Below are 24,745 nucleotides of genomic sequence, written 5' to 3' on the forward strand. Positions count from 1 at the left end.
TATATCCTGGGTGCCTTCATCTGCATAATGGGCTATGCCAATGAGGGAAGGCTCCTTGCTGTGGTGGTTACTATTGTCAACTCAACACGATCTAAAATCACTAAAATGAATCTCTGGAAGGGAGCTTCTAGATTTGCTTAATTGGGATGTGAAGACACATCCTAAATATAGAAGGCCTCATTTCATGATCTGTTGTCCCAAATGAAAGAAAAAGGAGAAAGTGAGCTGAGTACTAGTTTTCATCTCTGCTCTCTGATTATAGTTGTAATATGAGATGCCCAGACTTCTGCGCCATGCCTTCACCTCTGTGATGAATCTGTACCCTCAAACTGTGAGCCCAAGTAACTGCCCCCCCTTCTGAAGTTGTTTTTGACAGGTATTTTGTCACAGCGAAAAAGTAAGACATCAGCCAAAGGGCTCAGGGGAGCTGGGTGGAGATTGAGCAGATGGATAGAAAATGTGCAGGGATGGGATCAAATCCCAGGGGACAAAGCAGCTGTGACACCACAATGAAAATGTTCTTTTTTTTCTTTTTTGGCAAGGGTTCTGTGTGTGTCCTATATCTGGCAACAATATTAAGTTGCCAAGGTAGGGGGCAACCAGGAGACCTGAGCCATGGAAAATCTGAACCCTTCCCCATCAGGAAGCAGAATTGGAAGGAAGCAGTGGCCCAAATCCATAGAGGATGAGAACACTGACAGAGAAAAATGGGTGTTTTATTAGCGTCCTAAAGTCAAAAGACAAGGAGAAGGAGCACGAACATGAGGGACATGAGTCAGGTTCATCCACTTGGCATAGTTTGGGATGCAGAGGCTGAGATGAGGTCTTTCATTTGGTGGTGCATGATGAGGTTGAAACTTTCTTACAGATCCAGAAAAGTAGTTTATCACAACTGAGATCATTCCAGCCATCCCCAGAGAACTCTGCACAATCTTCATCACCGACATTGTTGGGCTCCCCTCTATTCCAATAGCGTGTAAAGCTGCAAAGCCAGTTGTGACAGTTAGTTTTAATTGTCAACTTGACACAATTTAGAATTGCTGAAGAATAGAGTCTCAATGAGGCATTGTCTAGGTTAGGCTGGCCTGTGGATATGTCTGAAAAATTAAAAAAAAAAGATTGATGTAGATGAGAAAACACCCAGATATGGGTGTCATTCCATGGACTGTTGCTTGAAATGAGCGAAGGTATGTAGGTATCCTCTTTCTCTGCTCTTGACTGTGGATGTAAGCAGCTGCTTCAAGTTTCTGCCTTGATTTCCTTCCAAAAATGGTCATTGTGCTGGCTAGTTTTATGTCAACTAGAGCATTGGAGAGGAGGAAGACTTAATTGAGAAAGCACCTCCATAAGACTGAGTTCTGGGCAAGCCTGTGGGACATTTTTTTAAATCTGTGATTGCTGGGGAAGAGCCCAGACCACTGTGGTTTGGAACATCCCTGGGCCAGTCGTTGTAGGTTCTAGAAAAGAGCAGGATGAGTAATACCTGGGGAACAAGGCCTTAAACAGCACCCCTCCATGGCCTCTGCAGCTCCTGCATTCAAGTTCCCACTCTGAGTTTCTACCCTGACTTCCTTCAGCCATGGACTACAGATGTAGAAGTGTAAGTCAAATGTTTATTTCTTCCCCAACTTGCTTTTAGCCACAGTATTTCATCACAGCAATAAGACAGACTGTAACCTGAACTTGTGATCTAAATCTCCTACAAGTTGCTTTTGCCAGGATAGTTTATCACAGCAACAACAAACAAAACAAAACAAAACAAAACAAATAAAAACCAAAAAAAGAACCCCACCAAAACCAAATGAACACACACACACACACACACACACACACACACACACAAAGAAAGAAAACTGTAACACTAGTTCACAGTACTTTAATCTGGCCCACTGTCATATTACAAACCACATTTTTAGTTTCTAGAAGCTCAATGTTCTCACATCCTCCCTCAATTCAGGTTCCCTTCCCTCCCTTCCTTCCCTCCGTTCCTCTCTCCTTCCTTCCCCTCTTCCCTCTCCTCTCCTCCCACCTCCTCTCCTTCATTTTCCTTCATCTTCCTTTTCTTTTTTAAGACAGGATCTCATATAGTCTTGGCTGGTCTCAAACTCACTACAGCTAAGGATGAACTCAAATTTCTGATTCTCCTTCTTCTACCTCCCAAGTGCTGGAATTATAACACACTTGGTGTACATGGTGCTGGGGACAGAACCAGGGCTTTATACATTTAGGCAACCACTCAATCAACAGTTACATTTCCAGTCTAACTAATCTTCTCAATGGTAATAGTCCTCTCCCTCACCCAGTGGCCTTGGTTAATAGTCCCCTTTCCCAGTGACCTTACTTTATTTTGTATTTTATACCTACATACCTACACTAAATACCCTACATTAAAATCAATACTCCTCAGAGGGATGCAACTCTTGCCAATTTGACAGTGGAATTTGCTGCTATTCTGTCTGTGCATGGGTAGGAAGATCTTTCATTAGCAAATGTGGGAGCTCTTTTCCCTAAGGGGCCAGGAAGAAGAGGATGAGCTCCCCAAATAGCTCAAGTCAGAGTGCAAAAGACACACATACACTGTACACAGTGTACCTTTCATTGTTGACCTACCTGGGTGACAGAGGTGAGCCATCCACCCAGTGCCATGTGGCTTCATTATGCATGTCTGAGAGACCCATCCAGGTTGGTCCTCTAGCCTTAGAAGTCTGCTGCAGGAAAGTCTGGAGTAGGACACAAGGAAGAGTCAAAGGAGGAGAGCTTTTATCTTCACGAACTTTTGCAGGAAGTTCTTCTTGCAATCTGACGTCCCCCTTCTGCCCTTTTGGGTTATGGGTTCTCGTCGGTACCTAGGTGGTTTTAGCTGTTTACAAATATGCATCTTATAGGCAGATGGACTGTGGCACACAGACATACTCAGCTGGATTTCCCCCAAACACACTTAGTAAAGCTGCAAGGTTGTCTGTCTTGGGTGATCTGAGAATGTCTGTACGAATTGACTTGTGACTAGCTTGATGGAAACATTTGTACCAGTTTATGATGGTTGTTCAAGATGCATACCAGCCATGTCCAGCTCTGTACTGGGTGATGTCCTGTTGATGAGGATAAACACCAAGGAAATGGGAAGAACTATACGTTAAGATTGGATTTTTTGCATGTGTGTATGTATACAGTGTCTGTATGTATATATGTGTCTATATTTGTGCCATATGTGAGTGTGGGTGCATGTGTAAATGGTTGTGAAGGCCAGAGGTCAGCATTTGGTGTCTTCTTCAATTGCCCTTTACAAATTTTTGAGATAAAAATTTCTACAGTTAAATCAGGTAAACTCGCTGTTCAGCAAGACTCAGAAATATGTTGTTTCTATTTCCCTAGTGAAGGCATTAAGCTCACTGACTTCCAAAGTACCCGGAAATGCTATACAGGCTGCTACAGGAGAAAAGTGAACAACAGTCTTATCCAGCAGTGAACAATGTGAGCTGTAGTAATGGCCAGCTTGCAAGATATACCTATGCCTGCAACATAAGTGCAGATATCATGGGTGTAACCAACTGCTTTCTGCTTGGATTTAAGGGACATTCCACAAGAGGAAACCTATGCCTGGTACTCTGAGCCTGGCCAAGAACCCATGGTTGATGAGGCCCCAGGAATAAACCTATTACTATTATTTTGCTAATACTTCCAACTGCCTTCTAACTTCATGTCTCCATAGCTACAGATATCAGACCTCCTCAGAGGAGCTTCTTTGTGTAGTGGATGATGGCTAAAACAGAATCTCCCAGCTGCTTAAAGCACAGAGAATAAGTGTTTGTGTAATACTTGGCCCTAAAAGGGGCATCTGTATCATGTCTGCCCTCAAGACATGCTCTGGGAGCATCATGGAAGAGAAGACAAAAGGTTGTAAATGGCAGAGGCTGGAGAAGACTGTGCACTCGTGACCTCGCAGCAGTTATGGTTGTCTGCACAAGATCAAGTTTGTCTACACTGCAGCATGAAGAGGGAAGGTGTTCATCACGAGGTACTAGCACAGTTGATGGCTTCTCAGGGAGAAACGGTCAGCTTTTTTTTAAAACTTTTTTTTTTTTAAACTGGTTGGCTGATTAAGCTCTGGGGAGGGCCCTATGTTCATGAATGTATGTGGAAAACATAATTGTGCTCAATGGGATACAGAAAAAGGGATGGGGGGGTTGAAGTTGGGAGGGGATGGGGGATGGATTCAGGAGGAGTTAGACAGAGAAGTGGGTGGGTGCGAATAGGATCAAAGTGCCTGTGTGAAACTATCAAATAATAAAAATATATACATTTTAGAATGTGGGCATGATAACTGGCTTTCTCCATCTCCCTCTCCCTGCCTCCCTCCCTCCACCCCCTCCCTCCCTCCCTCCTTCTCTTCCCATCCTGCCCTCTCTCCCTCTTCCTCTCCTTCTCCACCCTCCCCTCTGTGTGTGTGTGTTGTATGTGCATATGTATGTTGTGTAGGTGTTTGTAAACCGTGAGTACTCATGCAGAGGCCACAGGAAGATATCAGGCATCCTGCTGCAGTGCTCTCAGATGAGAATTTCTTACTGGACTTGGAGCTAAGCTGGCAGTCAGCAAGCCTGAGGGATCTTCCTGTCTGCAGGACCCATCCCCAACATGGGGCTTAAGGGCACATGTGACCATGCTTGGTTTTTTTCTGCACAGATGCTAAGGCTCCTAACTAGATCTTCATGCCTTAGCAGTAAGCGCCCTTACCCACTTAGAAATCTCCCCAAACCCATAACTAGCTTTCAAACTGTGGTTTCAGACTTAAGTCCTTGTGTTTTCAAGGCAAGCACCTTCATTAAAGACATTTCCCTAGTCTCTAGTGTAGCAGGACATATATCTCCCAGTGAGGAAGGAATTTAATACTACCCAGCACAAAGATAGCAATTACATTTTAGGCTTTCCCCCAATGCACCAGAAATGTTTAAGTCTTAGGTGTGATACTGTGGTGAGTACTTGGTGGAGGGGGCTCATTTCCACCCTTCTCTAGTCAAATAGAAAATGCAGCATCTAACTCATAGCCTTGTCTAGCAAATGATCTCATTCTCAGGCGACCTCAGCCAGATCCATGTTCCAGACAAGGATGGGGCCCCATCTGGCATACCTGCTCCTCATCAGTCTCTATGATGACCAGTTGGGCCCCCAGTTCCTGGCAGGCAGTGGTGGAGTTGTGCCAATTTCTTTGGGACTTGGAGAAGAAGTAACAGCTTCCATTGAAGAATGTCCAGTCCCTGGCGCAGGGTTGGCACAAGCCATCTGTTGGAGGAAGCAGATCATATGGACATACTTAGATGTCTGTGTTCCCATTTCTCCTCAACCTACAAGGTCTCCAGAACCAGGGTTCTTACTTATCACTGCATTCTGGGGAGCCATTCCCCTCTGTGTTTCCTTATCCTCTTCTTCACACAGAAAAAAATATAGAAGTCTTAAACCCATCTTCTCTAGTCATGGCAATGTAGGTGCCTAGAGTTCGGCACAAAAGTCAGGACTAGCTTGACTGAGTGCCTACTGTGTGCACAAGCCCTCTGTGAACTTAGAGTGCCCATGGTGTACATGGTCCTTGTTAACACTTAATACCGTCTATATGCATGGCTCCTGTGATTGTTTCGTGCATGGCCCCTATGAACATTGTATGCTTACTGTTTACATAACCCCTTTGATCACTGAATGTCTGTTGTGTGAATTGATATTGTGAGCATTGTCTATGCTGCATATAATTTCTGTGAATACTGAGTGCCTACTGGGTACATGGCCCCTGTAAACACCAAGTTCTATTTTCAGTATTATATTGTGATATCAATTCACAGAGAAGGAAATTGACACTCAAAGAGTCTGTTGACTGAAGGAAACTGACTCCCCTCCCATGGAGACCTGAGGGCCTGAATCCCTGGTCTCTGGCTACTCACCATGAACTTCAGCCTTCAGTTGCATGAGCTCCTGGTAGATTTTGTTCTGAACCTCTGAGCTGGGGACCTTTGACACTTAGCCGAGACAGGGAAAAAAAAGAAACACCTGTAGTTATTAAAACCTGTAGTTATACTCCTTTTTGCTGTGGCCTGCACTGGGTCCCTTGGGACATTATGTTGTTGGTTTTTTTGGAGGGTGGGTCTCACTATCTTGGCACTGATTTCTCTTGCTCCTGGGCATATGTCCTCATCTTATCTCAGCTTCACAAGTATTTAGAATTTCAGGTACATGCTTCCACCTCTGTGTCTAGGAAAATTTATGCCTGATGTCTTTAAACATGTATTTGCTTGATTAGTTATCTGTTTATTTATTCGTTTATTATGTGTATGGCTGTTTTGCCTGTGTGTATGTATATTCCATGTGTTTGTCTTGTGTCTTAGGAGTTCAGAAGAAGGTATTAGATACCCTGATACTGGGGTTTTAGATGGTTGTGAGCCATGGTGTGTATGCTGAGAACCAAACCTAGGTCTCTAGAAGAACAATAAGTGCTCTTAACTGTTGAGACAACTCTCCTGTCCTTGGTTAATACCTCTAAAGGCTAGGAAACTAGACACCCAGAGAAAGGTGGCCTATCAGGAGAAATGGGGACATAGCCCTTCTCTGAGACCCTCCCCTCCCCTCTCTGGTGTGCCAGAGATGGGGAGATGTCCCTGAGGAGTTCCTAGCACCACTGGAGGTTATGTTCTCAACTTGCATTTCCCATCACTTTCCCAGACAGACCCTAGAGCCAGATCAGAGAACTGAGCCTTTCATTGCTCCTGACCTAGGATCAGAATGATCAGCAGAAGCCCAGCCAAGAACAGGAAGGAAAGCAGCTGCAGGACCAAGGGGTTGCGGCTCTGCTTCGTATACTCTGCAGAACAGAAGGTAGTTGTATTAGAATCATAGTGGCCTTGACTTAGTGTTGCCCAAGAGATAGACTTAGTGCTGCTATCCTCCTCCTGCAGGGCACATGAGTCTGGACTCTGTGCCTCCTATGGCCCACAATTCTATTCCCCCAACCTCCATCTCCATCTCCATCTCAATCTCCATCTCCCAGGACTGAATGAGAAGTTTAGGATCTCAACTTCAATTTCCCAGGACCCACTTCTGGGGGAGGTCATCCACTTCCCCCAGGCCCTCACCCTGCTGTACCTGCCAAACTCTTGATTCCAAATTTTGTTTGTAATCGGGAGCTGATATCAGAATACCTGGTGCCACTCATCAAACACTCTTCATCCTCTGGAGAAACAGAGCACCAGTCAGAGCCTGAGTAGGCTCTGCCACAAGCTGCCCCTCAGGCCTCCCTCACGGAGATCCCACAGTCCTAGCCCATTCTTACCTGGAATGACCACTTGCTGTGTCTTTGATTCCATGGAGTCACTCATGGTTACTAGTGCCTGGGACTTCGAGAGAGCACAGCTTCTGTTGTCCCCTAATGCCCACTTCCTAGACATTCTGATAGGAAGAGAAAAAAGGAACTGAGTACAATGCTGAAGAGTTAGAGGGAGGAACCGCACCCCTGACACAGCTCATCTGGTGCCAGGCAACCCAGGAATTTTTTTAGGGCGAGGTCTGGGAAGACTAGGGTGTATACCAGAAAGATGTGGTCTATTCATCTTGTGACCAAATTTATGGGACACCTTTATCAAAGCCTACAGCCTATAGAGTACGTCTACTTTGCTATGTACTTTCCACTTGTGCTAAGGATTGGAGAGCCATAACCCATATTCCTGGTTATTCTGCCCCCACTAACTCATGCGTCTCTGCTTTGCTAGCATAGGGGCTCGCTGTGATTTCTGCTGACTCTGGTGTATTGACGGACAAAACATACTCCTATTAATGCAATGCCTGCTGCAGATCTACTCATTTTACCTCTCTATGCTGTAGCACATGATCATCTTTCCATTTCTGTACACCCAGATTAGGTAACAGGCTCATAGTCACACAGCTATTTCATGGTGAGCTGACGTCTGAACACAGCTAATCTGACTCTATGGTCCTCATTGTAAACTAAGGAGAATCAAATGGTCCCAAGGGTCAGCATATATTGAATGAAAAAAGGATGCATGTTTTTGTTGTTACTCTTCATGGGTAGCAAAGACACCCGTGGAAGCTGGGAATTGGTTCTTTTCTTCCACTATGTGGGAACTGGGGATCATATTCAGGCTATTAGGATTGGAGGCAAATGCCTTTATCTACTGAACCATCTTGCTGACCCATTTCATCTTATTTTTGACACAGGTTGCCATTGAAGCTTGAGCTCATTGATTCAGTTAGATTGGCTGTCCAGTGAGCCCTGAGAATCCTTCTGGTTCCGCCACACCAGTTCTGGGGAGATCTGGAAACTGTTGCTGACCCATTGCCCTTGCTTCAGGATGGCTTCTGATGGCAGGGCAGTTTCTGACTGGCTGCCTGAAGCCTGTTTTTTTTTTTTTTTTTTTTTCCTTGTAACCGACTTGTCTGGGCTTGCTTGGACTTGACCAGTCCTTAGGTCTAGTCTCCTGAACTGCCAATTTAAAGCCTGTCATGGAGTCATCCTAGCCTTCTCAGTTTGTCTTTCAGAGTCTGGGTTACCTTAGGATGATTTTTTCCCCCAAATTCTGTCCATTTGCCTGCAAAGTTCATGATGTTGTTGTCTTTAACTACGGAGTAAAACACCACATGTAAATTAACCACATTTACTTCATCCATTCTTCAGTTGAGGGGCAACTAGATTGTTTCCACTTTCATGCTATTATGAATAAAGCTACTATAAACATAGACCAAGTCTCTTTGTGGTAGAATAGAGCATCCATTGGGTATATGCCCAGGAGTGGTATCTGGGTCTAGAGCTACATCAGTTACCAGTTTTCTGAGAAACCACCATATTGATGTCCAGGGTATCTTGTAGAAGTTTGCATTGCTACCGGAAATGAAGGAGTGTTCTCCATGCTTCATATCCTCACCAGCATGAGCTGCTACTTATGTTTCTGATCTTAGACATTTCAAGAGGTGTAGATGTAATCTCACAGTTGTTTTGATTTGCACTTTCCTGATGGCTAAGGATATTGAACATTCTTTAAGTATTTCTTGGACATTTGAGATTCCTCTGTTGAGAATTCTCTTTAGAACTGGATTAAACTGAATTATTTGGGGCTTTTTGATGTTTAGTTTTTTTTGACACACACACACAGAGAGGTATATGTATATGTGTGTGTGTAAATACACACACACACACATATGTATAATATATATACACATATATATATGAAATTAAACCTCTGTCAGATGTGAGGTTGGTGAAGATCTTTTCACATTCTGTGGGCTACTCTTTTATCCCATTGATGGTGTCCATTGCCTGTGTTTCAGTTTCACAAGGTCCCATTCATTAATTGTTAATCTTTGCACCTATGCTATTGATGTTCTGTTCAGGAAGTTGTCTCCTGCATCAATGTGTTTCAGGCTAGACTATACCTTCTCTTCTATTAGGTTCACTGTATCTGGTTTTATGCTGAGGTCTTTGATCCACTCGGACTTGAGTTCTGTGCAGGGTGATAGATATGGATCTATTTGCATTCTTCTATATGCAAGCTTCCAGTTAGACCAGCACCATTTAATGAAGATACTTTCTTTTTTCAATTGTATAATTTTGGCTTCTTTGTCAAAGATCAGGTGTCCATAAGTATGTGGATTTATGTTTGGGTATGTGATTTGATTCCACTGAACAACATGTCTATTTTTATGTCAATATCATGTGGATTTTATTACCATTGCTGTACTACAGTTTGAAATCAGAGATAGTGATACCTCTAAACATTCTTTTATTATACAGAACTGTTTTTTCCTAGATATCCTGTTGTTTGTTTGTTTGTTCTATATAAAAGTGAGAATTGCTCTCCCAAGGTCTGTAAAAAATTGTGTAACAAATATGTAGATTGCTTTTGGTAAGATGGCCATTATTCTGGGCAGATTTTGTGCCTTTGCCAGCTCCAGTATCAAAGTCACCATGTCTGCCCAGAAAGCTCAAAAAGCTAAATGAATATTATCCCCAACACCTGCCACCCCACCCTTAATCAGTAGTGAAAGAAGGGTCTCAGGACTGTTTGTCTAAATTGGCCATTTAAATTCAATGGTAAAAGACTCATTACTGATAACAATTCGTTGTAAAACAGTCAAAAGAAAAGAAGAATGTTTTGTGGATCATTTGTGCACGCGCACATTTGTGTGTATGTGTGTGTGTGTGTGTGTGTGTGTGTGTGTGTGAGAGAGAGAGAGAGAGAGAGAGAATCTTAAGTTGTTAGTTTTCAAAATCAGTGCTTTTTTATTAGATATTTTCTTTATTTACATTTCAAATGCTATCCCAAAAGTTCCCTATACCCTCCCCCTGCCCTGCTCTCCTACCCACCTACTCCCACTTCTTGGCCCTGACATTCCCCTGTACTGGGGCATATAAAGTTTGCAATACCAAGGGGCCTGTCTTCCCAATGATGTCCAACTAGGCCATCTTCTGCTACATATGCAGCTAGAGAAACGAGCTCTGAGGGTACTGGTTAGTTCATATTGTTTTCCACCTATAGGGTTCCAGACACCTTCAGCTCCTTGGGTGCTTTCTCTAGCTTTTCCATTTTAGGCCCTGTGTTCCATCCTATAGATGACTGTGAGCATCAACTTCTGTATTTGTCAGGCACTGGCATAGCCTCATACGAGACAGCTATATCAGGGTGCTTTCAGCAAAATCTTTCTGGCATATGCAATAGTGTCTGGGCTTGGTGGCTGATTATGGGATGGATCCCTGGGTGGGGTAGTCTCTGGATAGTCCATCCTTTCCTCTTAGCTCCAAGCTTTGTCTCTGTAACTCCTTTCATGGGTATTTTGTTCCCTGTTCTAAGGAGGAATGAAGTATCCACACATTGGTCTTCCCTCTTCTTGATTGTCTTGTGGTTTGCAAATTGTATCTTGTGTATTAAGGTTTTGGGCTAATATCCACATATCAGTGAGTGCATATCTAATGACTTCTTTTGTGATTGGGTTACCTCACTAAGGATGATATCCTCCAGAGACATCCACTTGTCCAAGAATTTCATAAATTAATTGTTTTTAATAGCTGAGTAGTACTCCATTGTGTAAATGTGCCACATTTTCTGTATCCATTCTTCTGTTGAGGGACATCGGGGTTCTTTTCAGCTTCTGGCTATTATAAATAAGGCTGCTATGACCATAGTGGAGCATGTGTTCTTACTACAAGTTGGAACATCTTCTGGATATATGCCCAGTAGAGGTATTGCTGGATCTTCCGGTAGTACTATGTCCAATTTTCTGAGGAACCACCAGTCTGATTTCCAGAGTGGTTGTACAAGCTTGCAATCCCACCAGCAGTGGAGGAGTATTTCTATTTCTCCACATCCTCACCAGCATCTTCTGTCACCTGAATTTTTAAATTTAACCATTCTGACTGATGTGAGGTAGAATATCAGGGTTGTTTTGATTTGCATTTCCCTGATAATTAAGGATGTTGAACATTTTTTCAGGTGCTTCTCAGCCATTTGGTATTCCCCAGGTGAGAATTCTTTGTTTAGCTCTGTACCCCATTTTTTAAATGGAGTTATTTAGATTTCTGGAGTCCAGCTTCTTGAGCTCTTTGTATATATTGGATATTAGTCCCCTATCAAATTTAAGATTGGTAAAAATCCTTTCCCAATGTGTTGGTGGCCTTTTTGTCTTATTGACAGTGTCTTTTGCCTTACAGAAGCTTTGCAATTTTATGAGGTCCCATTTGTCAATTCTTGATCTTACAGGGAAAGCCATTGCTGTTCTGTTTAGGAATTTTTTCTGTACTCATATCTTCAAGGCTTTTCCCCACTTTATCCTCTACTAATTTCAATGTCTCTGGTTTTATGTGGAGGTCTTTGATCCACTTAGTCTTGAGCTTTGTACAAGGAGATAAGTATGGATCAATTCCCATTCTTCTACAAGATAACTGCCATTTGTGCCAGCACCATTTGTCGAAAATGCTGTCTTTTTTCCACTGGATGGTTTTAGCTCCCTTGTCAAAGATCAAGTGACCATAGGTGTGTGGATTCAATTCTGGGTCTTCAATTCTATTCCACTGTTACTATACCAGTACCATGTAGTTTTTATCACAATTGCTCTGTAGTACAGCTTGAGGTCAGGCATGGTGATTCCCCCAAAGATTCTTTTATTGTTGAGAATAGTTTTTGCTATCCTAGGTTTTTTATTATTCCAGATGAATTTGCAAATTGCCCTTTCCAACTCAGTGAAGAATTGAGTTGGAATTTTGATGGGGATTGCATTGAATCTGTAGATTACTTTCGGTATGATAGCCATTTTTACTATATTAATCCTGCCAATCCATGAGAATGAGAGATCTTTCCATCTTCTGAGATCTTCAATTTCTTTCTTCAGAGAGTTGAAGTTCTTATCATACAGATCTTTCACTTTATTTAGAGTCACACCAAGGTACTTTATATTATTTGTGACTATTGCAAATAGTGTTGTTTCCCTAATTTCTTTCTCAGTCCATTTATCTTTTGTGTAGAGAAAGTCCATTGATTTGTTTGAGTTAATGAAGCTGTTTATCAGGTTTAGGAGTTCTCTTGTATAACTTTTGGGGTCACATATATACTACTATATCATCTGCAAATAGTGATATTTTGAAGTCTTCCTTTCTAATTTGTATCCCCTTGACCTCTTTTTGTTGTCAACTTGCTCTGGCTAGGACTTCACGTACTATATTGAATAGGTAGGGAGAAAGTGGGCAGCCTTGTCTAGTCCCTGATTTTAGTGGGTTTCTCTCCATTTAGTTTGATGTTGGCTACTGGTTTGCTGTATATTGCTTTTACTATGTTTAGGTAAGGGCCTTAAATTCCTGACCTTTCCAAGACTTTTATTATCATGAAGTGGTGTTGGATTTTGTCAAATGCTTTCTCAGAATCTAAGGAGATGATCATGTGTTTTTTGTCTTTGCATTTGTTTATATAGCGGATTATGTTGATGGATTTCCATATATTAAACCATCCCTGCATCCCCGAGATGAAGCCTACTCGTTCATGTTGGGTGATTTTTTTGATGTGTTCTTGGATTCGGTTTGCTAGAATTTTATTGTGTATTTTTGCATCGATATTTATAAGGGAAATTGTTCTGAAGTTCTCTTTCTTTGTTGGATCTTTGTGTGGGTTAGGTATCAAAGTAGTTGTGGCTTCATAGAATGAATTGGGTAGAGTACCTTCTCTTTCTATTTTCTGGAATATTTTGAGGAGAGTTGGAATTAGGTCTTCTTTGAAGGTCTGGTAGGACTCTGCACTAAACCCATCTGGTCCTGGACTTTTTTTGGTTGTGAGACTATGGATGACTGTTTCTATTTCTTTAGGGGAAATGGGACTGTTTAGATCATTAATCTGATCCTGATTTAACTTTGGTACCTGGTATCTGTCTAGGAAGTTGTCCATTTCATCCAGGTTTTCTAGTTTTGTTGATCCTTTTGTAGTAGGATCTGATGATGTTTTGGATTTCCTCAGGTTGTGTTGTTATGTCTCCTTTTTCATTTTTGATTTTGTTAATTAGGATACTGTCCCTGTGCCCTCTAGTGAGTCTGGCTAAGGGTTTATCTATCTTGTTGATTTTCTCAAAAAACCAGCTCCTGGTTTGGTTGATTCTTTGAATAGTTCTTTTTGTTTCCACTTGGTTGATTTCAGCCCTGAGTTTGATTATTTCCTGCCATCCATTCCTCTTGGGTGAATTTGCTTCCTTTAGTTCTAGAGCTTCTAGGTGTGCTGTCAGTCTGCTAGTGTATGCTCTCTCTAGTTTCTTTTGGAGCTACTCAGAGCTATGAGTTTTTCTCTTAGGACTGCCTTCATTGTGTTCCATAAGTTTGGGTATGTTGTGGCTTCATTTTCATTAAACTCTAAAAAGTCTTTATTTCATCCTTGACCAAGGAATCATTGAGAAGAGTGTCGTTTAGTTTCCACGTGAATGTTGGCTTTCTATTATTTATGTTGTTATTCAAGATCAGCCTTACTCCGTGCTGATCAGATAGGATTCATGGGACAATTTCAATATTTTTGTATCTGTTGAGGCCTGTTTTGTGACCAATTATATGGTCAATTTTGGAGGAGGTACAATGTGGCACTGAGAAGAAGGTATATCCTTTTGTTTTAGGATAAAGTGTTCTGTAAATATCTGTTAAATCCATTTGTTTCATAAGTTCTGTTAGTGTCCATGTGTCTCTATTTAGTTCTGTTTCCAGGATTTGTCCATTGGTGAGAGTTGGGTGTTGTATTCTCCCACTGTCCAGGATCTTCTGGCTTTCATAGTCTCTGGTGAGAAGTCTGGTGTAATTCTAGTAGGCCTGCCTTTATATATTACTTGACATTTTTCCCTTACTGCTTTTAATATTTTATCTTTATTTAATGCATTGTTGTTCTGATTATTATGTGTCAGGAGGAATTTCTTTTCTGGTCCAGTCTACTTGGAGTTCTGTGGGCTTCTTGTATGTTTATTGGCATCTCTTTCTTTAGGTTTGGGAAGTTTCCTTCTGTAATTTTGTTGAAGATATTTCCTGGCCCTTTACGTTGGAAATCATCATTCTCATCTACTCCTATTATCTGTAGGTTTGGTCTTCTCAACTGTGTCGTGGATTTCCTGGATATTTTGAGTTAGGATCTTTTTGCATTTTGAATTTCTTTGATTGTTGTGCCCATGTTCTCTATGGAATCTTTTGTACCTGAGATATCGTTTCCATCTCTTGTATTCTGTTGTTGATGCTCGCATCTATGGTTCCTGATTTCTTTCCTATGGTTTCTATCTCCACAATTGTCTCACTTTGTGTTTTCTTTATTGTTTCTCCTTTCCTTTTTAGGTCTTGGATGTTTTTGTTCAATTCCATCACATGTTTTGTTGTGTTTTTCTGTAGCTCTTTAAGGGATTTTTGTGTTTCCTCCTTAAGGGTTTCTACCTCTTTAGCACTGTTCTCCTGTATTTCTGTGAGTTATTAATGTCCTTCTTGATGTCCTCTTCCAGCATCATGAGATATGATTTTAAATCAGAGTCTTGCCTTTTGGGTGTGTTGGGGTATCCAGGACTGCCTGTGGTTGGAGTGCTGTTTTCTGATGATGGTGAGTGGTCTTGGTTTCTGTTAGTAAGATTCTTACATTTGCCTTTTGCCATGTGGTAATCTCTGGAGTTAGTTGTCATAGTAGTCTCTGGTTGGAGCTTGTTCCACCTGTGATGCTGTTAGCTTCTGTCAGCAGTCCTGGGAGTCCAGCTCTCTCCTGAGTTTCAGTGGTCAGAGTACTCTCTGCAGGCAAGCTTTCCTCTCACAGGGAAGGTGTACAGAGTTCTGGTTTTCAGACCTGCCTCTTGGCTGAAGATGAAGGCCTGAAACAGGGCCTGTCCCAGATGATGTGTTGCCTCTGCAATCTGCAAGCTCACCTGCACAGACTGGTCTCTGAGGGACATGGGGCACAAGATGGCTCTCTCACCTGCTCTGGTGGTCAGAGCCACCCTGGGCAGACATTTCTCCTCTGGCGGGGAGGGTGCCTGGATGTCTGGAGCCCGAAACAGGGTCTGTCTGAGAAGCTGTGTCACTTCTGCAGTCTGCTCGCTCACCCTTCCAAAATCAGTGCTTTTTAAATGGAAATAACTTGAACAAAAGTCTGTCACACAATTTTGAGACCCATTAAACCAAGTTTAATGAGAAGAAAAAGATGGCCAATTTTACTATATTACTTTTATTGATCCATGACCATGGGAGTTCTGCACATTTTAAGTCTTCTTCAATTTCCTTCTTCAAATACATGAAACTTTTTTCATACAGCCCTTTCACTTGCTTGGTTATAGTTACTCCAAGATATTTTATATTATTTGTGGCTATTTTTTTATTACGTATTTTCCTCAATCACATTTCCAATGCTATCCCAAAAGTCCTCCATACCCTCCATCCCACTCCCCTACCCACCCACTCCCACTTTTTGGCCTTGGCATTCCCCTGTACTGGGGCATATAAAGTTTGCATGTCCAATGGACCTCTCTTTCCAGTGATGGCTGACTAGGCCATCTTTTGATACATATGCAGCTAGAGTCAAGAGCTCCAGGGTAGTGGTTAGTTCATAATGTTGTTGCACCTACAGAGTTGCAGATCTCTTTAGTTCCTGGGATACTTTCTCTAGCTCCTCCATTCGGGGCCCTGTGATCCATCCAATAGGTGACTGTGAGCATCCACTTATGTATTTGCTAGGCAGTTTCCTGTAAAGCTGGCCAACTCTAACAACAAAAATAAAAGGAAGTAACAATTACTTTTCCTTAATATCTCTTAATATCAATGGACTCAATTCCCCAATAAAAATATATAGATTATTAGACTGGCTACACAAACAGGACCCAACATTCTGATGCTTACAGGAAACCCATCTCAGGGAAAAAGACAGACACTACCTCAGAGTGAAAGGCTAGAAAACAATTTTCCAAGCAAATGGTCTAAAGAAACAAGCTGGAGTAGCCATTCTAATATCGAATAAAATCGACTTCCAACCCAAAGTTATCAAAAAAGACAAGGAGGGACACTTCATACTCATCAAAGGTAAAATCCTCCAAAATGAACTATCAATTCTGAATATCTATGCTCCAAATGCAAGGGCAGCCACATACATTAAAGACACTTTAGTAAAGCTCAAAGCACACATTGCACCTCACACAATAATAGTGGGAGACTTCAACACACCACTTTCATCAATCGACAGATATTGGAAACAGAAACTAAACAGGGACACAGTGAAACTAACAGAAGTTATGAAACAAATGGACTTAACAGATATCTACAAAACATTTTTTCCTAAAACAAAAGGATATACCTTCTTCTCAGCACCTCACGGGACCTTCTCCAAAACTGACCATATAATTGGTCACAAAACAGGCCTCAACAGATACAAAAATATTGAAATTGTCCCATGCATCCTATCAGACCACCATGGACTAAGGCTGATCTTCAATAACGACATAAATAATGGAAAGCCAATATTCACGTGGAAACTGAACAACACTCTTCTCAATGATACCTTGGTCAAGGAAGGAATAAAGAAAGAAATTAAAGACTTTTTAGAGTTTAATGAAAATGAAGCCACAACATACCCAAACCTATGGGACACAATGAAAGAATTTCTAAGAAGGAAACTCATAGCTCTGAGTTCCTCCAAAAAGAAACTAGAGAGAGCACACATTAGCAGCTTGACAACACATCTAAAAGCTCTAGAAGAAAAGGAAGCAAATTCACCCAAGAGGAGTAGAAGACAGGAAATAATCAAACTCAGGGGTGAAATCAACCAAGTGGAAACAAGAAGAACTATTCAAAGAATTAACCAAACGAGGAGTTGGTTCTTTGAGAAAATCAACAAGATAGATAAACCCTTAGCTAGACTCACTAGAGGGCACAGGGACAAAATCCTAATTAACAAAATCAGAACTGAAAAGGGAGACATAACAACAGATCCTGAAGAAATCCAAAACACCATCAGATCCTTCTACAAAAGGCTATACTCAACAAAACTGGAAAACCTGGATGAAATGGACAAATTTCTGGACAGATACCAGGTACCAAAGTTGAATCAGGATCAAGTTGACCATCTAAACAGGGGAACGCCAGGGCCAAAAAGGGGGAGTGGGTGGGTAGGGGAGTGGGGGTGGGTGGGTATGGGGGACTTTTGGTATAGCATTGGAAATGTAAATGAGCTAAATACCTAATAAAAATGGAAAAAATTGAAAATAATAATAATAAAAAAAAGATAAGTTAAAAATTGTTTTTATGCATGCTTTTGTACCTTCTATAAATTCATGCATGCATGCATCCCATTTACTGTGTTTAAAAACAGCCCTTCTATGGGAGAAAAATATATGTGAATTGGATCACATGCTTATTCTTTTGAGTTTCCTCCTGCTTCAACACAGATAATTAAATTGTGTGCTGTAGATGGTGTTTTAAAATGTTGAATAATCAAGCTTTAATTTATATATTAATAGTCAATATTATATCTCAGAGCTTACAATTGCTTAAAATTGTTCAGCCCTCAGACACTATAAATTTTCAAATTTGCAATTGCTCATGAATATACAACTAGTAAGAAAAAATGCTGTTCTTTTCAGAAGACTGTTTTTGGACATTTAAAAATTTGTTCTAGATTGCCTGGACAAAACCTCTTAGGGCAATGCCATGCTAGATTTATATCTCAGGCAGATCACAGGCCTTACATAAGAATAATTGGCCATATAATCTCATTCTTTATATAATCAAAACAGTAAAGGCTTAAGATAATATTTTGGTATTTTTAGAGAATGTGCATGTCAAATTGTAAAAAGAAAAAATTGTTCTTAGTGTCCTCAGTTCCTAACTGTTTCCACATAATGGTGTTAATTCCTGAGGACTTATACTTAATCAATTGCTGCAAATGGATGTAACTCATTATGCATAATTTGGAAAATTAAAATATATACATGTTTGTATTGACACTTGTTCAGGATTTCTTTTTGCTTCTCTACATACTGGAGAGGCCTCTAGAAATGTAACTGATCATTGTTTACAAGCCTTTAATGCTATGGGATTGCCTAAACTCATTAAGACAGATAATGGGCCATCCTATACTGGCAACAATTTTACTTCATTTTGTAAGGAATTTGGTATGAAACATAAAACTGGAATTTGTTATAGCTCCACAGGACAATGAGTTATTGAGTGTGCTCATTGCACTCTGAAAAATTGGCTTTTAAAAACAAAGCAGGGGCAGTTATACCCCCCCAAAGTCACCAAAAGCCCATCTTGCTTTTGTCTTGTTTGTTTAAAATTGTTTGCAAACTGATGTTAAAGGTCAGTCTGCAGCAGATCAACCCTGGCATCCAGTTACTTCCAGTTCTTATGCCATGGTTACATGGCAGGACCTATTAACTAATACGTGGAATGGTCCAGACCCCGTTTTAATCTGAGGAAGAGGTTCTGTCTGTGTTTTTTCACAAAAAGAAGACGGAGCACAATAGCTGCCTGAAAGACTGGTTCGTCAAGTGGACACAGAATCTGAATCTTCTATTAAGTATGATTCTAACCTTGTTGAAGGCTAAAAATCCGTTTTAACCGAAAAAGTTAATTTGGAGCACAGCCTCCACTTTCAGAAAAATTTCAGCTTTTCTGCTAATTCTCAAAGTCATCTTCCCCACACTGGGGAGGTCAGAGTCTGAGCTTGATTGTTGCTAATTTGCAACTGAATAAAGTACCTGGACTTCCCCAAAGAAGCTTTTATCCTGTTGCTTTTCAACTATCTTGACTTTGTTTTTCAAGCAGGTCAGTCTCTCCTTACAGCCTGATTTTAGCAAGCATGCAGCCTCACCTCCAGCAAGCACAGGTGGCAGAAATTCATCAATATGAAGAAGCATATTACATATATATTGTGGCTTTGGTCTGATTTGGGAATAAGGTGTGTTATGAGGGCTGGTCAGTCAGTGACGGGCAACCAGATTTTGGAGTCATATCAATCTAAGACAGAGGTACATGCCAAGAGGCCGTGGTTTGTTAATAATACACCACAGAGCCATATTTGTATAAAATAAACACAAACAAGCTGCATGTATGCTCCTTGACATATAAGAATGGCTCAGGAAAATCTGAGTCCCCAAGCCAGGCATGGTCGCCAGCCACAACTCCCAGGCAGGACTACGGAGAATAAACAAATTTTATGTCTCAGTCCAGCTATTTTTATTATCTAATTAGGGGGAAAATTGTAGCCTCCCCCAGCCTTGAAGCAGGCTGATTCAGACTTTGCTGCCACTGAATATGAGATCACCTGGGGTGTAGCCTTCCAACTTAGATGGCTATATTGTTATGTCAACTACTGTTGCTCTTCTCCGAGACTCTGCTACCTGCTGAGAGACCCTTGAGACATTCTGGGGACACATCCTATCTTACAGGCTGGCTCTAGGCACCAAGAATGGACTGGCGGGGGGTGGGGTGTGAGGGTGGGCCCTCCCCTTTATAAGCACAGTCTCTTAATAAACTCGCAGGCCTTGATTAGAGAAAAATTTGTCTTGGCTTCATTCTTTACTCGCCGTAGTCTCTCTTTAAGCCCCAGCCTGCCTTCCAGAAATACCCGGTTCATGTAGGCCACGGGCTGGCCTCCTACTACATATATTTAAATGGTTTATCTGATATTGATTTAACTTAGGGAAGTGGTATTTATCAGAAAAAATTCCATTTCTTTTAGATTTTCCAATCCTTTGTAGTGTATATTTTTGAAGTATCAACTAATGATTCTTTGGATTTCCTTGGTATCTGTTATGTCCCCCTTTTTTGTTTCTTCTTTTCTTAATTTAGATATTATTTTTTTTGCCTTTTAGTTTGGCTAGATGTTTGTCTATTATGTTGATATTCTCTTTGTTTCATTGTTTCTTTGTACTGTTCTTTTTGTTTCTGTTTTATTGAGTTTTAGATCTGGGTTTGATTGTTTCCTGCTGTCTACTCCTCTTGAGTGTGTTTGCTTCTTTTTGTTCTATAGCTTTCAAGGATGCTGTTAAATTGTTAGTATGAGATCTCTCTGATTTCTTTTATTCATCTATCTATCTATCTGTCTATCTATCTATCTATCTATCTATCTATCTATCTATCTATCTATCTATTATCTATCTATCTATCTATCTATCTATCTATCTATCTATCATCTCTCTATGTACAAATGTTGTCACTCCTCCCATCCCCTTCTCAGAGATTCTCTTCCCCATACTTTCTCCCCATCTCCTCTGAGAGGATAGAGCCCTCTCTTGGTATGCCCCAACACCGACACATCAAGTCTGTGTAGGATTAGGTGCAAACTCTCCCACTGTGGCCAGACAAAGCACCCATATGTGCTGGGGACCTTGGTCCAACTTGTGTATGCTTTTTGGTTGTTGGTTCAGTCTCTGAGAGTTCCCAGGGGTCCAAGTTATTGACTCTGTTGGTCTTCCTTGAAGTTTTTTATCTTCTTCAGGGCCTTCAACCCTTCCTCCAACTCTTCCATAAGAGACCCTGACCTCCATCCAATGTTTGGCTTGGGTATTTGTAGCTGTTTCAGTCAGTTGCTGGGTAAAGCCTTTCAGAGGACAGTTATGCTAGCCTCCTGTTTGCAAGCATAACAGTATTAATGGCTATTAATATCATCAAATATTTGTGCTTGCTTGTGGGAGGGATCTCAGATTGAGCTGGTTATTGGCTGGCCATTCCCTCAGATTATGCTCCATCTATGTCCCTGTATTTCTTTTAGACAGGACAAATTTTGGATGGAAAAATTTTGTGGGTGGGTTGGGCTATTTGGTTTGTTGGAGTCTAACTTCCTGAGTTCTTTATATCTTTTGGATATTAACCTTCTATCCAATGTAGGGTTAGTGAAGAACTTTTCCCAATCGGTAAACTGCTGTTTTGTCCTAGTGACAGTGTCATTTGACTTATAGAAGCTTTTAAGTTTCATGCTGTCCCACATATCAATTGTTGATCTTACAGCCTGAGCCATTAGTGTTTGTTCAGGAAATTGTCTCCTGTACCAATGCATTCAAGAATATTTTTCAGTTTCTCTTCTATTAGATTTATTGTATTGATTTTATGTTGAGGTCTTTGATCTACTTGGACTTGATATTTTTGTACAGGGGGATACATATAGATGTATTTGCATTCTTTTACATGCAGACATCCAGTTATGCCAGCTCTATTTGTTGAAGATGCTTTCTTTCTTTCTCTCTCTCTCTCTCTCTCTCTCTCTCTCTCTCTCTCTCTCTTTCTTTCTTTTTTATTGCATGGTTTTGGCTTTTTTTTTTTTATCAAAAATCAAGTGTCTGTGGGTGTGTGTGTTTATTTCTGGGCCTTTGGTTCAATTGGATTGATCAAACTCTCTGTTTTTATACCAATACCATGCAGTTTTTAAAAATGACTACTACTCTGTAATACATATTGAGGTCAGGGATGATGATTCCTACAGAAGTTCTCTTATTATTCAGGATTGTTATGCATATCCTGGGTTTTTTGTTTTTCTATATGAAGTTGAGAATTGCTATTTCAAGGTCCATAAAAAGTTGTATTGGAATTTTGTTAAGGATTGCATTTCATCTGTAGATTACTTTCAGTAAGATGGCCATTTTTACTATATTAATCCTACTGATCCATGAGCATGGGGGATCTTTCCATCCTTTGATAACTTTCTCAGTTTCTTCAAATACTTGAAGTTCTTGTCGTATAGGTTTTTCACTTGATTGATTAGAGTCACACCGAGATATTTTATATTATTTGTGGCTATTGTAAAGGGTGTTGTGTCATGTCCCTGATTTCTTTCTCAGCCTGTTTATCTGTGTATAAATGATGGCTGCTGATTTGTTTGAGTTAATTTTTTATCCAGCCATTTTACTGAAGATGTTTATCAACTGTAGGAGTTCTCTGGTAGAAATTTGGGGGTTGCTTAGGTATACTTCTGTAAATAGTGATACTTTGGCTTCTGCCTTTCCAATTTGAATTCGCTTGATCTTCTTTTGTTGTCTTATTGCTGAATCTAGAACTTCAAGAACTTTATTGAATAGATAGGGAAAGAGTGGGAAGCCTTGTCTCTGATTTTAGTGGAGTTGGTTCAAGGTTCTCTCCATTTAATTACATCTTGGCTATTATCTTGCTGTATATTGCTTATATTATGCTTAAGTATGTACCTTGAATCCCTGATCTCCCCAAGACTTTTAACATGAAGGGATGTTGGACTTTGTCAAAGGACTTTTCAGCATCTACTGAGGTCATGTGATTTTTTTGTTTGAGTTTGTTTATATGGTGGATTATATTGATGAATTTTGTAGTGTGAACCATCTCTGCATCCCTATTTGATCATGGTGAATGATGTTTTGATGTGTTCTTGGATTCTGTTTGTGAGAGTTTTATATTTTTGTGTTAATGTCAATTAGTAAAATTTGTCTGAAATTCTGTTTCTTTGTTGTGTCTCTGTGTGGTTAGGCATTAGTGTGACTGTGGTGTCATAGAATTAATTAGGAAGTGCTCCTTCTGTTTCTGTTTTGTGTAATGGTTTGAGGAGTACTGGTATTAGCTCTTCTTTGAAAATGTGGTAGAATTCTGCAGTAAAAGAGTGATGGTTTGTATATGCTTGGCCTAGGGAGTGGCACTGTTGTGAGGTATAGCCCTGTTGGAGTAGGTGTGTCACTGTGGGTGTGGGCTTTAAGTCCCTCGTGCTAGCTGCCTGGAAGCCAGTATTCTGCTAGCAGCCTTCAGATGAAGATACAGAACTCTCAGTATCTCCTGCACCATGCCTGCCTGGATGCTGCCATGCTCCTGCCTTGATGATAATGGGCTGTCCTCCTCAAACCATTACACAAAACAGAAACAGAAGGAGCACTTCCTAATTAATTCTATGAGACCACAGTCACCCTAATGCCTAAACCATCTAAATGCCTCTGAACCTGTAAGCCAGCCCCAATTACATGTTATCCTTATAAGAGTAGCCTTGGTCATGGTGTCTGTTCACAGCAGTAAAACCATAACTAAGACAAAACCTATCTGGCCCTGGGCTGTTTTTAGTTTTGGTTGGGAAACTTTTAATGACTGCTTTTATTTCCTTAGGAGTTAAAAGGTTATTTGGATGGTTTACCTAATCTTGATTTAACTTTGGTTTACTTGTATCTGTCTAGAAAATCATACATTTTGTTTAGATTCCAGTTTTGTGGAATACAAATTTTTGAAGTAAGACCTGATGATTTTTAAAATTTCCTTAGTTCCTGTTGTTAAGTCTTCCTTTTCATTTCTGATTTTATTAATCTGTATACTGTCTCTGTGCCTTTTAGTTAGTTTGGCTAAGGTTTTGTCTATGTTGTTTATTTTCTCAAGGAACCAGGTTTTGGATTTGTTGATTCTTTGTTTTGTTCTTTTTGTTTCTAACTGATTGATTTTAGGCCTGAGTTTGACTATTTCCTGCCCTCTACTCCTCTAGTGTGTATTTGCTTCTTTTTGTTTTAGAGTTTTCATATGTGCTGTTTAGCTGCTAGTATGAAATCTCTCCAGTTTCTTTTTTTAAACTTATTTTTTATTAAATATTTTCTTTATATACATTTCAAATGTTATCCTGAAAGTTCTCTATACCCTGCCTCCGTCCTGCTCCCCTACCCATCCACTCCTGCTTCTTAGCCCTGGCATTCCCCTGTACTGGAGCATATAAAGTTTGTAAGACCAAGGGACCTCTCTTCCCAGTAATGGCTGACTAGGCCATCTTCTGCTACATATGCAGCTAGAGACACGAGCTCTGGGGGTACTGGTTAGTTCATATTGTTGTTCCACCTATAGGGCTCCAGACCCCGTCAGCTCCTTGGGTGCTTTCTCTAGCTTCTCCATTGGAGGCCCTGTGTTCTATCTTATAGATGACTGTGAGCATCCACTTCTGTATTTGCCAGGCACTGGCATAGCCTCATATGAGACAGCTATAACAGGGTCCCTTCAGCAAAATCTTTCTGGCATATGCAATAGTGTCTGCGTTTGGTGGCTGATTATGGGATGGATACCTGGGTGAGGTAGTCTCTGGATAGTCCATCCTTTTGTCTTAGCTCCAAACTTTGTCTCTGTAACTCCTTCCATGGGTATTTTGTTCCCTATTCTAAGGAGAAATGAATTATGCACACATTGGTCTTCCCTCTTCTTGATTTTCTTGTGTTTTGCAGATTGTATCTTGGGTGTTCTATGTTTCTGGGCTAATATCCACTTATCAGTGAGTGTATATCTAATGACTTCTTTTGTGATTGGGTT

General features: G+C 40.7%; 1 protein-coding gene across 2 annotated transcripts; it reads right to left on the minus strand.

The window, feature by feature from the left end:
* Positions 1 to 695: 695 nt before the first annotated feature.
* On the minus strand, positions 696 to 7,420 carry Cd209d (CD209d antigen). 2 transcript variants are annotated; one of them, NM_130904.2, is made up of 7 exons: positions 7,310 to 7,371; positions 7,123 to 7,209; positions 6,752 to 6,841; positions 5,928 to 6,002; positions 5,126 to 5,277; positions 2,611 to 2,720; positions 696 to 982 (listed from the first exon to the last, which is right to left on the minus strand). In NM_130904.2, the coding sequence occupies exons 1-7, from the start codon at positions 7,353 to 7,355 to the stop codon at positions 829 to 831; spliced, it is 714 nt and encodes a 237-aa protein (NP_570974.1). In that variant the 5' UTR covers positions 7,356 to 7,371; the 3' UTR covers positions 696 to 828. The 2 variants fall into 2 exon arrangements, with proteins under 2 accessions (NP_570974.1, XP_011240341.1); XM_011242039.2 differs by lacking the exon at positions 696 to 982 and adding an exon at positions 1,008 to 1,097 and having other exon boundaries at positions 7,310 to 7,420.
* Between the last annotated feature and the right edge of the window lie 17,325 nt (positions 7,421 to 24,745).

This window comes from Mus musculus, chromosome 8 (assembly GCF_000001635.26).
Source record: "Mus musculus strain C57BL/6J chromosome 8, GRCm38.p6 C57BL/6J".
NCBI lineage: Eukaryota > Metazoa > Chordata > Mammalia > Rodentia > Muridae > Mus > Mus musculus.